The sequence below is a fragment of the Rhododendron vialii genome, chromosome 8a (genome assembly GCF_030253575.1).
Source record: "Rhododendron vialii isolate Sample 1 chromosome 8a, ASM3025357v1".
Classification (NCBI taxonomy): Eukaryota; Viridiplantae; Streptophyta; class Magnoliopsida; order Ericales; family Ericaceae; genus Rhododendron; species Rhododendron vialii.
In genome coordinates, this window is record NC_080564.1 from 4,253,705 (window position 1) to 4,266,966 (window position 13,262).

The 13,262-nt window shown below is 38.4% G+C and overlaps 1 protein-coding gene across 1 annotated transcript; it reads right to left on the bottom strand.

Annotated features, from left to right (window-relative positions):
• Positions 1–83: 83 nt before the first annotated feature.
• On the bottom strand, positions 84–11,966 carry LOC131336030 (actin-related protein 2). The gene is made up of 15 exons (XM_058371634.1): positions 11,714–11,966; positions 11,103–11,213; positions 9,654–9,788; positions 9,459–9,530; positions 9,275–9,353; positions 8,938–8,987; positions 8,742–8,845; positions 8,557–8,625; positions 8,414–8,477; positions 7,993–8,061; positions 4,095–4,178; positions 2,700–2,758; positions 2,105–2,171; positions 1,328–1,411; positions 84–450 (listed from the first exon to the last, which is right to left on the bottom strand). The coding sequence occupies exons 1-15, from the start codon at positions 11,753–11,755 to the stop codon at positions 370–372; spliced, it is 1,170 nt and encodes a 389-aa protein (XP_058227617.1). The 5' UTR covers positions 11,756–11,966; the 3' UTR covers positions 84–369.
• Between the last annotated feature and the right edge of the window lie 1,296 nt (positions 11,967–13,262).

A 13,262-nucleotide genomic window follows, 5' to 3' on the forward strand; every position in this document is an offset into this window, starting at 1 on the left:
ATGACAGAAATTAGAATGCAAACTATGGGGAGCAGAAAGCGAATGAAAGCAATCAAATTTCAAACGTAATTTGGAATGGTACAGTCTAAAACTCCAAAAGTTCATTTCTTTCCCTGTATAGTAGACGGACTGGATAGGATCCAATGAAAATTTTAGTACAACAATGGTTCAAATAGACACGAAACTCATCTGCATAATAACCAAGCAGAAATGAGTACCAACTTTCAAGATACAAACCAACTTTCAAGATACAAATGAAGTAATGCTTAATACAACACAACTTCTCAGTAGACGTTAAGGGCACGGCAAGGCAGCAGACAAGAGTTCTATCATGAGAACGGTAGCAGATTGCTTCAAAAAAAGAAAAAATCATGTCTGGCCACACTTGCTTAGGCAGGCAACTCCCTCTTCCAGGTAATCTTCTCTGCTAATCCAGAACTCAGGTGCATCCTGCACAAGTAATCAAATTTCTCCACACATTCAATGTCTGCTGCCTATCTTTCTTTTTTATTACTTGTATTATTTTTTTTGGATCCGACATGAAGAATTGCATTTCATGAAAAGCCTTGCGGCACAATGAAAAGGAAAATACAGCCAAACCTGGCAGACTAATGCCCGAATCCAAACAAGAGCCAAATGCTCTCTTCACACCGAAAACAAAGTTCGGGACAAGTGGAGTTTGCGATCAAGACAAACAATCCCCTAAGGCTGGCAGATATCCCATTCGACGATTTACACAAGCACCGATGGAGACCTCCTCCATAGATCTGCTATCTAAAAGCCAATGCTGGCGGGCTCATGGTGTAGAGAGAACGCCAACAAAGTCAGCGACACGACCACAGGGGGCATGATACCATATCCAGGGCCAAAACACGAATCAAAAAAAAGTAAGGAAATTATTACCCACCACCATCACCTACCGGATATGGGAAACCAGACCGGGAAAACCGCCGGACCGGGAAGACCAGCTGGAAACAGAAGCCAAACTAAGGAAAATAAGATAGAAAGAAAAACCCTAACCCATCCTCATTGTTATTGTCCGCCGTCGGCCACCATCTACCAGATTTGAGCTAAAAAGGAGATGGATTGGAACTAAACCCACACGCCACCATCTGAGCCTGGACGCCGCTCATCTACACTTAATTAAGACACAAAACGGAGAGGGATACACACAAGCAGCGGAGAGGAGAGAGGAGGATGAGGGGAAATACAGGAAGAAGGGGGGGAGGGGGGGGAGGTGGAGGAGGCGGCCTCCTCCCCCCGACGGAAACCCTAGTTGCAGAGAGAGAAAAGGTTTTTTTTTTTTTTTTGAGAGAGAAAGCTATACCTTCATAATTCCTGCAAGGACTGCCCCTCCAAGGTACACCATGTGCTTTCTTCGTGGCGGATCCTCTATTCGCAACCGTAGTTTCTGTAACAATAGAAGTAGAAGATGACAAATTGAGTTTGTGACTAACTGTAGTTTCTGAGCCAAGTGGAACTACATAAACTCCTCACTAATAAACAAGTCAAAAGCATATCTTTAGTCGTCTATTCAACTGTCTACAAGAATATGTTAGTTGTTCATTTATTTGTCTAGATATCTTCGTTGTATCTATGAAAACATTGCACACAAGACAACCATTTTAACCTTCATCACCAAAAAGCATTTCAATTTCTTTCAATTGTACAGCGGCCGATCCCACTGGCCCTCACATCTCTATTTTGTGTACTACCTGATGCATAGTGTTTGAAGAGAACTTCAAAATTCAGCTTATCACACTCCTCCTCGCATTCCATCCTACTCACTGGGACAAGTTCGGATTACCGAAACAAATGGTTCCCTCTAGCCAAATAATCCAGCTAAAAGACATGAAAACTGAAAGCAATTTAACATTTAGTCTCCGTCTGAACAAGTTAACCTGAGGTGGATACCCCAGTAAGGCTCCATTTTGGAATTCTGGAAAACCACTACAAGGAGATTACCCTATCAGATCAAGATCAAATTGACTAGTGAACTTGGATATGGAATGATACCCTCGTTATTAGATTGACATTTTAAAGAATCTGATTTTTATCCGTCTCCTTTTCTTCTCTTTTCATTCATGGGTAATTCAGATCTTACCTTCAACCCATCCTTGTTTCCCTTCAAAACAACTTCAAGGTAACGGTCTAAAATTTCTTTCTCCAGGCTGTAGAAAATGAAAAAAGAACAACAAACTTTAACAATGTCCTGGCACAAAAAATTACAGAAACCACAAGACTAGAAATCTCCATACTAAAAGGTAGAGGATGGTCGGACCACTATTCAGAAGGCCAGAAGATCTGATGCATCCCAAATTAAAAAGCCGCATGCTAAAAGGTAGAGGATGGTCAGACCACTATTCAGAAGGCCAGAAGATCCTAATGTATCTACAATTACATAGCCGCACACGTCTAGTAAGGAACAACCAGAAGAGATCAACTAAATATGGATAGGAGAATATTACAAGATTGTAAGATACCATTTGTTTTTAGTTCTAAGATTGTAACACATACAAAATTGAAGTTTCTATAAAGAACCTAGAGCCAAATGAAGAACCTAAAACAATGATTACGTGGGCTAAAATTTGAAAAGTCTGATAAGTTGAAACTCCATGCAAATAGAACTTACGAGAAACAATAGGAAGATACCAACAAGAAGAAAGCAGCGGAATGGAAAAAAGATTTAAGGTTATTACCGACTAGGCAATCCAGGATACATAGTACTCCCTCCACTTAAAACTATGTGTTGGTAGAGCTGCCAAAATTAGATTAAATTAGGAGCTAAAAAATACATGAAATAATCCAAATTCAATACGAAGAGTATATGGCCCCAGGCCTCCAGGACCTGCCTCTAATGTGTATGATAAATTTTGTTTCTCAGAAGTTTCTCTCTCTCTTTTTTTTTTCATGGAACATATTTTGGTTCTCTCACGAACTAACCACCTCAAGTGTTCCATAAATCAGTTTGGTAACGCACATGTGCAGGCAAAGCATGCTCGTTTTTTAATCAAAGCACAAACATTTATGAATAGCTGTCATAACTGCCAAGGCACCAGCACTATCCATGACAAGACAATAAGCTGCTAGATTTCATCTTTCACTTCTCGAGGGAATAAAGAATAATATGCAAAGGCCGACCTTATCTTCTCTTCTATAAGCACAGGAACTTGGCCTGCACCCCTATTCCTCTTATGGCGTATTTTAACAGACTTGAAAGAAAAGTTGTTGAAATAGGTTCTTCAATAAGGTCAAAGATGACATGGCAAAGTCCCATTGAAAGCAAAAAGAAGCAACGGCAGAGACTACTGACCCTCTTCTTGTTCCTAGCCTTTTCTTACGAGTCTGGGAAGCCTAGAATCCTCAATATGAGGGATCCCTCAAAATAGAGAAGGGTGGGAAGGACTTCCACAAGAACCTCCCCCCTCTTCTCGGTCAAGATAGATGGGAAGGAGCCCTATCGAGTAAATGCCAAAACCAGGCTCTTTATTTATGTACATACACTTTAGTTTCAGGGTGGGGCCACCCTTCCTCCTGCAAATCCGGCCATTTCTGAACCTTTCTTTCCCACCCATTCAATGGAGGACTTCTCAATTATTGCGATTCCCAGCCCCGTTAGCTTCTTAGTTTAGAATATAATAATAAGAAGCTCCCCTTTTAATAAATATTAAGGCTATGGCCTATGAAGCCCTTCCTTCAGCTGGTTTTGGCTTGCCCCTTTACTTGGTTCAGTCAATTATTAGTTATGTTTCAGCTATTAGTTAGCCATGGAGAAAGAACTCTTGGGATATGGCATCTGTGAGTTGAAGTTCCCGAGTTTGACTTTCTTTATTAGCTACATCTATAGCATGGCTAGAGTATCATCATCAAACATCTAGAGGCTGAAAAGCCGTAGTGCGCTAGCACTAATGCAATTGATTCGGATTGGATTTCCTTCGAGCCACACCTCCCAAGAATCTTATGCACGTAGCTCGCAGGAAGCTAGCTCTTTGTTCCGAGCGCTAGCAAGATAGACAGTTCCATGTATTTGCAAAAGTCATAGAGGAGATACCATCTTTTAAGTAGGCATTATTGCAATGAAATGTTCCACATACCATCATTCGATTATCGATATCCATTTCCTGAATACAACGAAATACCATGTCAGCCATTCCATCACCTTCAACATCTATGAGCTCCTGCAAGAGGAAAGCACCTTTTAACTTTTATCTGTGTGACCTCCTAGCTCTTAAATTCAAGTACGTTAAAGCTTTTAAAATTAGCATTCTAGGGGTTGGTCTACAATCAGTTGACACTGATTGTTTTAGCAGCACTCAAAACTGTTTGTTTCATCAGCATACCAATCTGATTATAAAAATCTGAGTCATCAGTACAAAACTTGTAAGGAAGGCTCAAAATATGCCATCTCGTCAGGGCCGGCCCAAGGTATTTGGATGCCTTAGGCCAAGTGGTGGAATAATGTCCTACATAAATTTTCTAATTTAAAAACAATAAACAGAAATACTTTTCTACTCATATAGGAGTACAATTTTCATTCATACTATTCAACATGGTAAATATTTCGGCCTTAATGGCTTGTGCGGTTGCAATAATATTCAGTGGACTCAGGTTTGAGTCACAGTAGCCCCAATTTGTGTGATAGGAGGAAATATTTTTTGGCAAAAAGACACTACAAAAAAGTACCTTACTAGGATTTGAATCTAGACATCTTATGTAAAAGAGCAAACACTTTACTATTGAACCACCAAAGGAGTTTCTATTGTAGTTGCACACAGAATATATATATATATACTTATCTTAAAAAGGGGGGCATGCCCCATTTTTGGCCCAAAATATGGAGGCCTCTTGGGCCTTCCCATTGGGCCGGCCCTGAATCTCGTTACCCAAAATCTGGGCTTCAAGAACTCACACCTTCATAACAATCTAACTATTCTGATTAGAAATGTAAATAGGATTCAAACTCTATGAAAATAAATATACCATATTTAAATCAAGCTACTACGACTTCCAACTCAGCAACATTTTTTGTATGACAAAGGTCATAACTGTATTGTTTCTACACTCCATCAAGTCTCTCTGTCATGGGCTATGTGTATATATATATACAGTCCGGATCTCCTAAGGGATCCCGCATGGCCTTACTGTGCGGGACTCCCCTTCCCGATCGAATTGCGACGATCCGAGCCGCTCAAAGTGATCAGAACGTGATTTTAAAGGTACCCGCGAGAAATCAGCAAAAAAAATGATCGGGAAGGGCTTGATCCGAATAGTTTTTTATTGAATGGTTCAGTAAAAAACTGCTCGGATCAAGCCCTACCCGATCATTTTTTTTGCTAATTTCTCGCAGGTACCCTTAAAATCACGTTCTGCACACTTTGAGCGGCTCAGATCGTTGCAATTTGATCGGGAAAGGGGAGTCCCGCACGGTAAGACCGCGCGATATCCCTCATTGGATCCTAAGTATGTGTGTGTGTGTATATATATATATAAGGACCACCTCATTTTAATAAAATGCGGACCTCCCTTTCCCGATTGAATTTCGATGATCCGAGCTGCTCAATGTGTTCAGAACATGATTTTAAGGGTACCCGCGAGAAATCATCAAAAAAAATGACCGGGAAGGACTTCATCTGAGCAGTTTTTGTTTGTTTTTTAGCGAACGGTTCAAACAAAAACTGCTCGGACGAAGCCCTTTCCGGTCATTTTTTTTGCCGATTTCTCACGGGTACTCTTAAAATCACGTTCTGAACACATTGAGCGGCTCGGATCATCGAAATTCGATCGAAAAATGGGAGAAATGAGGAGGTTCGCATTTTAACTAAAATAAGGACTCCCTCGTTTGAGACTGACTCTGTGTGTGTGTGTGTGTGTATATATATCACCATAGTAATTCTCTTTGACTGCCAACACCAAAGGTTGTCCATGAGTCATAGAGGAGTGGCTACACGTGGAAAGTTGAGATCCATCAGGAAGCTTTGTAGGGTACTGAGTTGCTCTTCAACTTGTATTTTTTCGATGTGGGACAAGTCCATGAAACCCCTTCTGATAAGTGCCAAAATATACGTATTTTGGCCCTCCAATCTATATTTATTAGTCTTTTATATTTGTTAATTGGTATTTATTATGTGTTTTTACGTTTACATGTTGCTCGAGCTCGGTTTCCAAGATTTTGGGTAAAAACGGAAGTTAGCAAAAGTTTTGGGTCGAAGTGCAGAGTGCTTTGGAATTTTGGATGGTTAATTTAATATTAGACAAAGCCCAAGGGACCACTATGTGATTAATGCCTTCAATCCCTATAAAACCAACGTTATACCCTACTGACTTGGCGGCTTTTGGAAACGGGTCGTGCAACGGAGTGCTTTGGAATTTTGGATGGTTAATTTAATATTAGACAAAGCCCAAGGGACCATTATGTGATTAATGCCTTCAATCCCTATAAAACCAACGTTATACCCTACTGACTTGGCGGCTTTTGGAAACGGGTCGTGCAACGGAGGCAGTGGACGTGCAAGGAAGTTGTAGTTGCTGTTCTTTGATCATGGAGATTACATCAGTGCCTTCTGATTCTCTTCTCTCCATGAGCAACTAATTCTCTTTCTTAGGGTGTAGATGAAACCCTAACCAAGTAACTATGTTTTTACATTAATTTGGGATTTCGATTACTGAAGCGACGGTTGCATAATGCTGAGACTTATTTTTATGCTTCGATCTTATTCTTTCAATTTAGTGTTATGTGTTTGTTTTTTGTGATTGCAAATACATAGTTATGCAACGGTATTCTTGTGCATGGAATTGAGTATTAGGATAATCTATGCCTAGGGAAGACGAGTCGTGCCAAGATTAATTAGTTGTAGAATCGAAGACGATTCGTGCCAAACGAAGATAGGTTATGCCCGGTTTTCAAGTACATGCTACTTTCTTGGCGATATCGTTAGGGCTTGTAGCTTCTGGCGAATCATTGTCGTTCGGTAATTGGTTTCCTAAAATCGATACAATCACATTGTTACGAAGTTAGGGTGGATTCGAAACCCTAAGACATTTTTTTCATATTCGAATTCAATATCTCTCTTACTTTCAATTATTTAGATAATTTCAGTTAAACAAACTCCAATCACTTTTTCTTGAATTGAATTAAGAATCGATTTTTGAAATAAATAACTTAGCCTCTTGATCTCCGTGGTACGATACCTGGACTTAAATCACTATTCTATTTGAATTGAGGTTTTCGCTCAGTTTTAATTATTTATTTTGGTGTGAAAAACTGACTACCACCTTCCTTCTTCTTTTGCTTTTCCTTGAGTCCCACATCGCTACTTTAGAAGAAAAAAACACCACAGAATGCTTTATAACTTGAGGGCTTCAACTTATTTCCCTTGAGCACTAAACTCGAACGCATTTTCTGAGCCTAAGCGAGCTGAGCTCGAGCTTTGTAAAAATATCTCGAGCCAAGCTCGAGCTTGCGTCTTGCAGCTCGTCACAAGCTCAAGCCGAGCTCGAGCCAACCCGATTTTTGACGAGCCGAGCTTGAGCACTCTAAAACTCGGCTCGTTTGCAGCCCTAACTACGACCACATATTTATTCATAATCTGCCATGTGTGTTCTAGGGCCATTGCCTCTCTCGTAGAAGTCCCATCACGTGAAAAAGTGCAATGATGTTCATTTTCACAACCAAGCGAGCATACATACATGTCGTTCAGATATATTCCATTCATGGTTTGTTTGTTCATGTGGCAAGCCAAACAAAATGAGATAAGCATCTCCTAAAAACAAACCTAATCAACGTGAGAACACATATCAATACAAACTAAGACAACTAAATGGGCAGTGGCACAGCAAACCATTTTTATAACAAACGGCTACCCTAAAGCACCCAAATTCTAGAAGAGCACAAAATGAAAAGCCATATTCAAAAGAAGCAGAGACATAGTATGGAAAGGAATATTCAGATGTAACAAGGCAGGAGACAAGTGAACAGCAAAAGAACGGACTTACAGGAGTAAAAAGAGCCTCAGGGGCCTGAAATCTTTCGGTGCCAACTTTGATGACCCTTCCATCTGGCAGCTGATTAGCAAAATTTTATTATCAATTATGAAAAAGCACGTCCAATTCTAACCAGCAAAAGAATTACCTAAGCCATATCTCCGAAGAACAAATGAAATCAACATATTCAACAGATTATACTTTTTTGTTACAAGAGATATTTATACTTCAACTGCTAAGTATTCAGCATGAAATAAGATCGATATCAAACTACTAGAACATAATTAAAAATCAAGTTACAAAGAATGCTTGGAACCTCACACTTGGGACCTTTTATGCTACCGGTGTTACAGTCACACACGCATAGAGGAACCGTGAACTTGGTAACATAGAAGATCTTCTACAATTAGACACAACAAGAGAATTAACTTACAGTATAATTCTTAACAAGGATGGTAGTCTCAAGTCCCAATTGATACTCCCTTTTGTAGTCATAACTGCAAGGGAATAGATCCAATAAGAAGCAATCAAACAGATTTCGAAAAAGTATGCCAAACTATGATATTTTTTGTGCACCTTATATAGCAAAGCTTCTCTTTGATGTCTCTAACAGTCTCAAAGTCAGCATTCCTATTCATCGAATACCTTCATAAAAGAAAGCTTGTGTTGCAATCAAAGCATAAATACTTACTCCAAATCACAGGAATGCAAAGAATAATGATAATCTAAATGACGCGGCTTAGAAAGATATTGACACACACCCTCTACGTTGAAGTAGATCAACAAGATAAGAAGTTATGTGCCGGCCAGCTACGTTCATTCGTTTTGTTAGATGGGGGAACGAGTAGCCATCAACAACTGGAACCTGGAGAGAAGATCAAGCCATCAAAAACTGGGATCCAGAGAGATGATTCATACTTCAAAATCATACTGCGGAAAGGATCTAAATTGATTTACCACATGAGTGACACCATCGCCAGAGTCGATAACAAGTCCAGTCAGTAAACCTGTTATAGTTCCAAAGAAGAAGAAGTATTGTAGATTGAATCACTCACTTGTTGTCAACACGCATTAGAAGCTGATGTTGATAAGAGCAATTCAAATAGCAACAAGCATAAGAAATAAAAGCAATGACAATAGTAACAAGGAATGTCAGAACAACAAAAAGGCAGGCCGGTTCTGTCTACCATTTCCCTTTGAGGACCTTACAAGGAAGTAAAAATTTGATTTCACCTCGCAGAAACAAAAAGAAAAAATTTCTGAACTTTAAACGTTGCATATTTCGTAGAAGCACCTTGAGCATACAATGTTAATACAGCTTGAATTTGGATGAAGACACCAGCGAAGTTGTACTTCTCAAACATGGTCTCAACCTACAGTATGAAGCTAAGTCAGATAAAAAGACCCATATTATGTCAACACTGGTAAATTGGTTTTAACAACTAAACTGAAAAGACTTTCTGGGGAAAGATAAAGACCATTTTTTCACGGTTTTTCGAGGGATTGAGAGGTGGGTCTGTAAGAAGAATTTTGCATTCTGTTGGATCTATCTGTTAAAAGAAAAGGTGCAACAAAGTCAGTTCCATTCCAACAAAAAAAACAAAACAAACTAATTTCTATCAAAGCGAATCAGAAAGTGAACATATTTCTGCCATGACTGCAAAAGATTTCACCTTTAACTCATTAAAAAAAGCGTGGTCCCACACATGACCCATATCGTCCCACTTTTGCACGATACCATTCGTGACTGGATAAGAAACATCTAATTGATGCCGCAAGTCTAAGCAAGCGTCTCCGACAACAATATCCTACATACAAGACGTATTCAGAAGTACTTTAGAGTTAAGAAGTAGTAATAAAAAGCTACAAGATGAAGTTATATAGCCAAAGTAAAGATCCAATGCACTCAGTTTGTATCTAACATTTTTGCAGAGATTAACACCCAATGGACTTGTGATGTCTCCTTGATAACAAAAACACAATTATAGTATGAAACATGCGTTCACTTGATGCAGTACATAAGATAAACTATATTAAGAAAATTCAGAGATTAACATTTTTGCAGAGATTAACACCCAAACTATATTAAGAGAATTCAGAGATTAACATTTTTGCAGAGATTAACACCCAACGGACTTGTGATGTCTCCTTGATAACAAAAACACAATTATAGCATGAAATGTGTGTTCACTTGATGAAGTACATAAGATAAACTATATTAAGAAAATTCACAGGAACAGCCAGAATCAGGAATTGGTTATTTCAAGGATTAGTATGCTGTTCTCTTGGAGTCCTTGTTTTTTTCCAGTAATGGTTAGGAACTTCGGATAGCTTTGGTGAGTTTTCCCTATGTTTTTAGTGTAGCATGGCTAGAGAATATATGCTTCACTTTAATTCTTTCCGCATGAACTGCAGAGAAGCCTATGGGTTGCAGTCTTGGTTAACTAGTGCTATTAAGTGTCTGCATAAACTCAATCTCTTTCACATGAAGTTGATGAGTTGTAGAAATCAGAGTCTTGGATTTGAACTTCGGGCATCACAGCCCTATTAGGTCAAGGATTCTTAGTATAGCAAGTTATGCATGATGCTAGTCCAATGGAGAACGAATCAATTAACTATAAAACCTTCAGCATCTACGGGGACCAAAAGGAATGACCTTCTTTCCTCTTATGTTTTTCACAACACCCCAACAAGCCCTGAACTTTCATTCCCTGATCTTTACCATTACGTACCTCATTCGAATCGTAATAAAAGCGATGGAGTTTGAGCTCTCTCTGATGACTAACACTACACACAAACACTTCTGAGTGTGCCTTTTGCAACACCTCTCCAATATCATCACTATACAGATTGAATTTTTGAATGGAATTTATATGAATATAATAAGTATACACCTGTAGGAACATATGAGATGATGGTTTATAATGAAATTGGGAAGAAGTTTCTGGATCTTCTCAACCACGAATCGCAAAAAGATTCAGCAGTGCCATTTGCCACAAGCAGTTAGAACTAGTCAACGTAAAACTACTGAAGGATATTCATCACTTTCTTCATTCAAGTTTAAGTGTCGAAGCTATCTACAGACAAAAATGTAGAAGTTCTGAACAGAAGCATATAGGCACCTTCAGCTCCTGTTCCGTGAGGGATTCTTCATATCTCAGCATCGGCCTTCCCACCACGCAAGGGAACACAGAGGTGGGAAAGTTTTCCCCCGCAAAACCGCACTTGACATACTGCATTCAGTAAGTCCAATATCAACAACTGAAAATTCATTGACATACCCATGAAGTCTTGCAAAAAATGCTACATGTCAGTGAAATCTTTCAATCTCATTGAACTTAAATTGCTCTTTAAGACTCAAGTATAAGACATCTATCATCCAAATGAATACTACCGAAAAAGGGTTTGGCAACAAAAAAAACCTCAAAAACCACTAATTGCTCTTCAAGACTTGATTTTGCCAAATTCTCTTTCTTTTTCTTTTTTTGCCTGACCATTAATTGACATATATTCGTTCCCCTGATCACCCAAATCCTACCAAGCCCCGTAATTGTAAAGAAAAGCTTGGACTTTAAGGATAATGAATAGGGATGAAATTCCATCTTATTTATTTGGTTATATTCCCATGGAAATAGCAAATGGGTTTCTGATAATTCAAGGGATCAAACAAAAGAATGGAAGATTGGGTAGAGAGAGAGAGAGAGAGAGAGAGAGAGAGAGGAAAGAGCGTTACCCCAGTGCCATTGTCGCAGACGATGACGTTCTTGTTGTCCATGTCGTTGCTAATGGTGTTGGACTTACAGTTATCAAATCACCGCCACAACGACCACCGTTTCTCTAGGCTCGGAGGATGGAGTGCAGATAAGGGAAGTGAATGGCGCTTTTTTCGGTTGGTGGGTTTGTCTATTTCAGTGTCGCTCGATGTTCTCTCCCCGGAAATTCAGAAGTACAAGTCCAATTGTAAAAAACCTTCAATGAAATGGTTATTTGTAGAAACCTCTTAATGATATGAGTTTTATGTATGAATAGATCTCACATTATAAGATAGACGTTACAAATAAAAATTGCATCGAACATTTTCTTGCATTGAAAATTTTGTCGTCCGGATGTTTGTCAGGTCTAAAAAACAATTTATCACCTCAGAATATACTAAACTTAAATTTGACTTTTTCCATAAGTTTAAAAAGTTGTTGATACTACTATTTTTTTATCAGAGTGGACGGTCAAATGTTAGACCGTCCAATACCGCAATTAATTATTTGGATTTACTCATAGATTTTTCACGCGAAAAGTCTCTAATTAGTTCTGAACCTTTGATTTTTTCGATATATGGTCCATATTACAACTATTTCCTTTCATCCAAAACTTGGACCGAAAAATAAATCCGATTCCTACTGATGTTTAGTGGATTGATGAATTTTTTTTTAATTCTTTCTTAAAAATAAGTACTACGTTTTCAAGTACTCCACTTGTGGATTGGACAAATAATATTTTGGGTTGAAGGTAATAATATACTTAATTGTATAAGTGAGCCGATGCTTGGGTGATCTATTTGTGTATTGTGCTGTCTATGACGAATTTAAAAGTTTTTCAAACATTTTAACAATTAGTGTGCAATTGGATAATGCTTTTTTAAAACATCCTAGTTGTGCAATTTTTATTTTTTATTTTTGTCAATCAAGAAATTGTTTTTATGTCAAATATGAACCACAGAATACAAACTCAGGACACTACATCAATTGTGAGAGCCCACGAGACAACCAAACCCAACAACTCAATCAATATAAGAAATAAACCCATTATAGGATAGAAACAAAGAAAGAAAGTAAAAGCCCACTCAATCAATACAAGAAATAAGCCTATTATAGGGTAGAAACAAATAAAGAAAGTAAAAGCCCTCTAAGGGAAGAACACCCACATGCAGATAGAGAGACTCGAACTCCTAACTTCCTAGTGAGATGCAAAAGTTCTGACCAACTGAGCTAACCCCAATTTTGTTCATTCATCAAGAACATTCTTGCAAGAATGTTGTTCACTTATATTGGCCAAAAAATGACCAGTTACAATTATATCATAGCAATTTCAACAGTTTTCACCCATTTACAGAGTCCCACTAATGGTGCCAAAACTTGTGTTTTACCTTAATCTATTAATTGATCATTGGATCACCCGAATCATTTCATAAAAATTCAAATAAATAAATAAATACCAACACATAAACATTAATGAGATGATAATGACTTTAATATTTATTTCCCCCCCAAATTCTGCTTGAGAAATGG

Coding starts and splice junctions, on each gene's coding strand:
- LOC131336030 (XM_058371634.1), bottom strand. CDS start 11,755: ATGGACAACAAGAACGTCATCGTCTGCGACAATGGCACTGGG. Junction 9,531..9,653: donor CTTTTTTTAATGAGTTAAAG/GTGAAATCTTTT, acceptor TTCTTTTAACAG/ATAGATCCAACAGAATGCAA. Junction 8,478..8,556: donor GAGAAGCTTTGCTATATAAG/GTGCACAAAAAA, acceptor ATTCCCTTGCAG/TTATGACTACAAAAGGGAGT.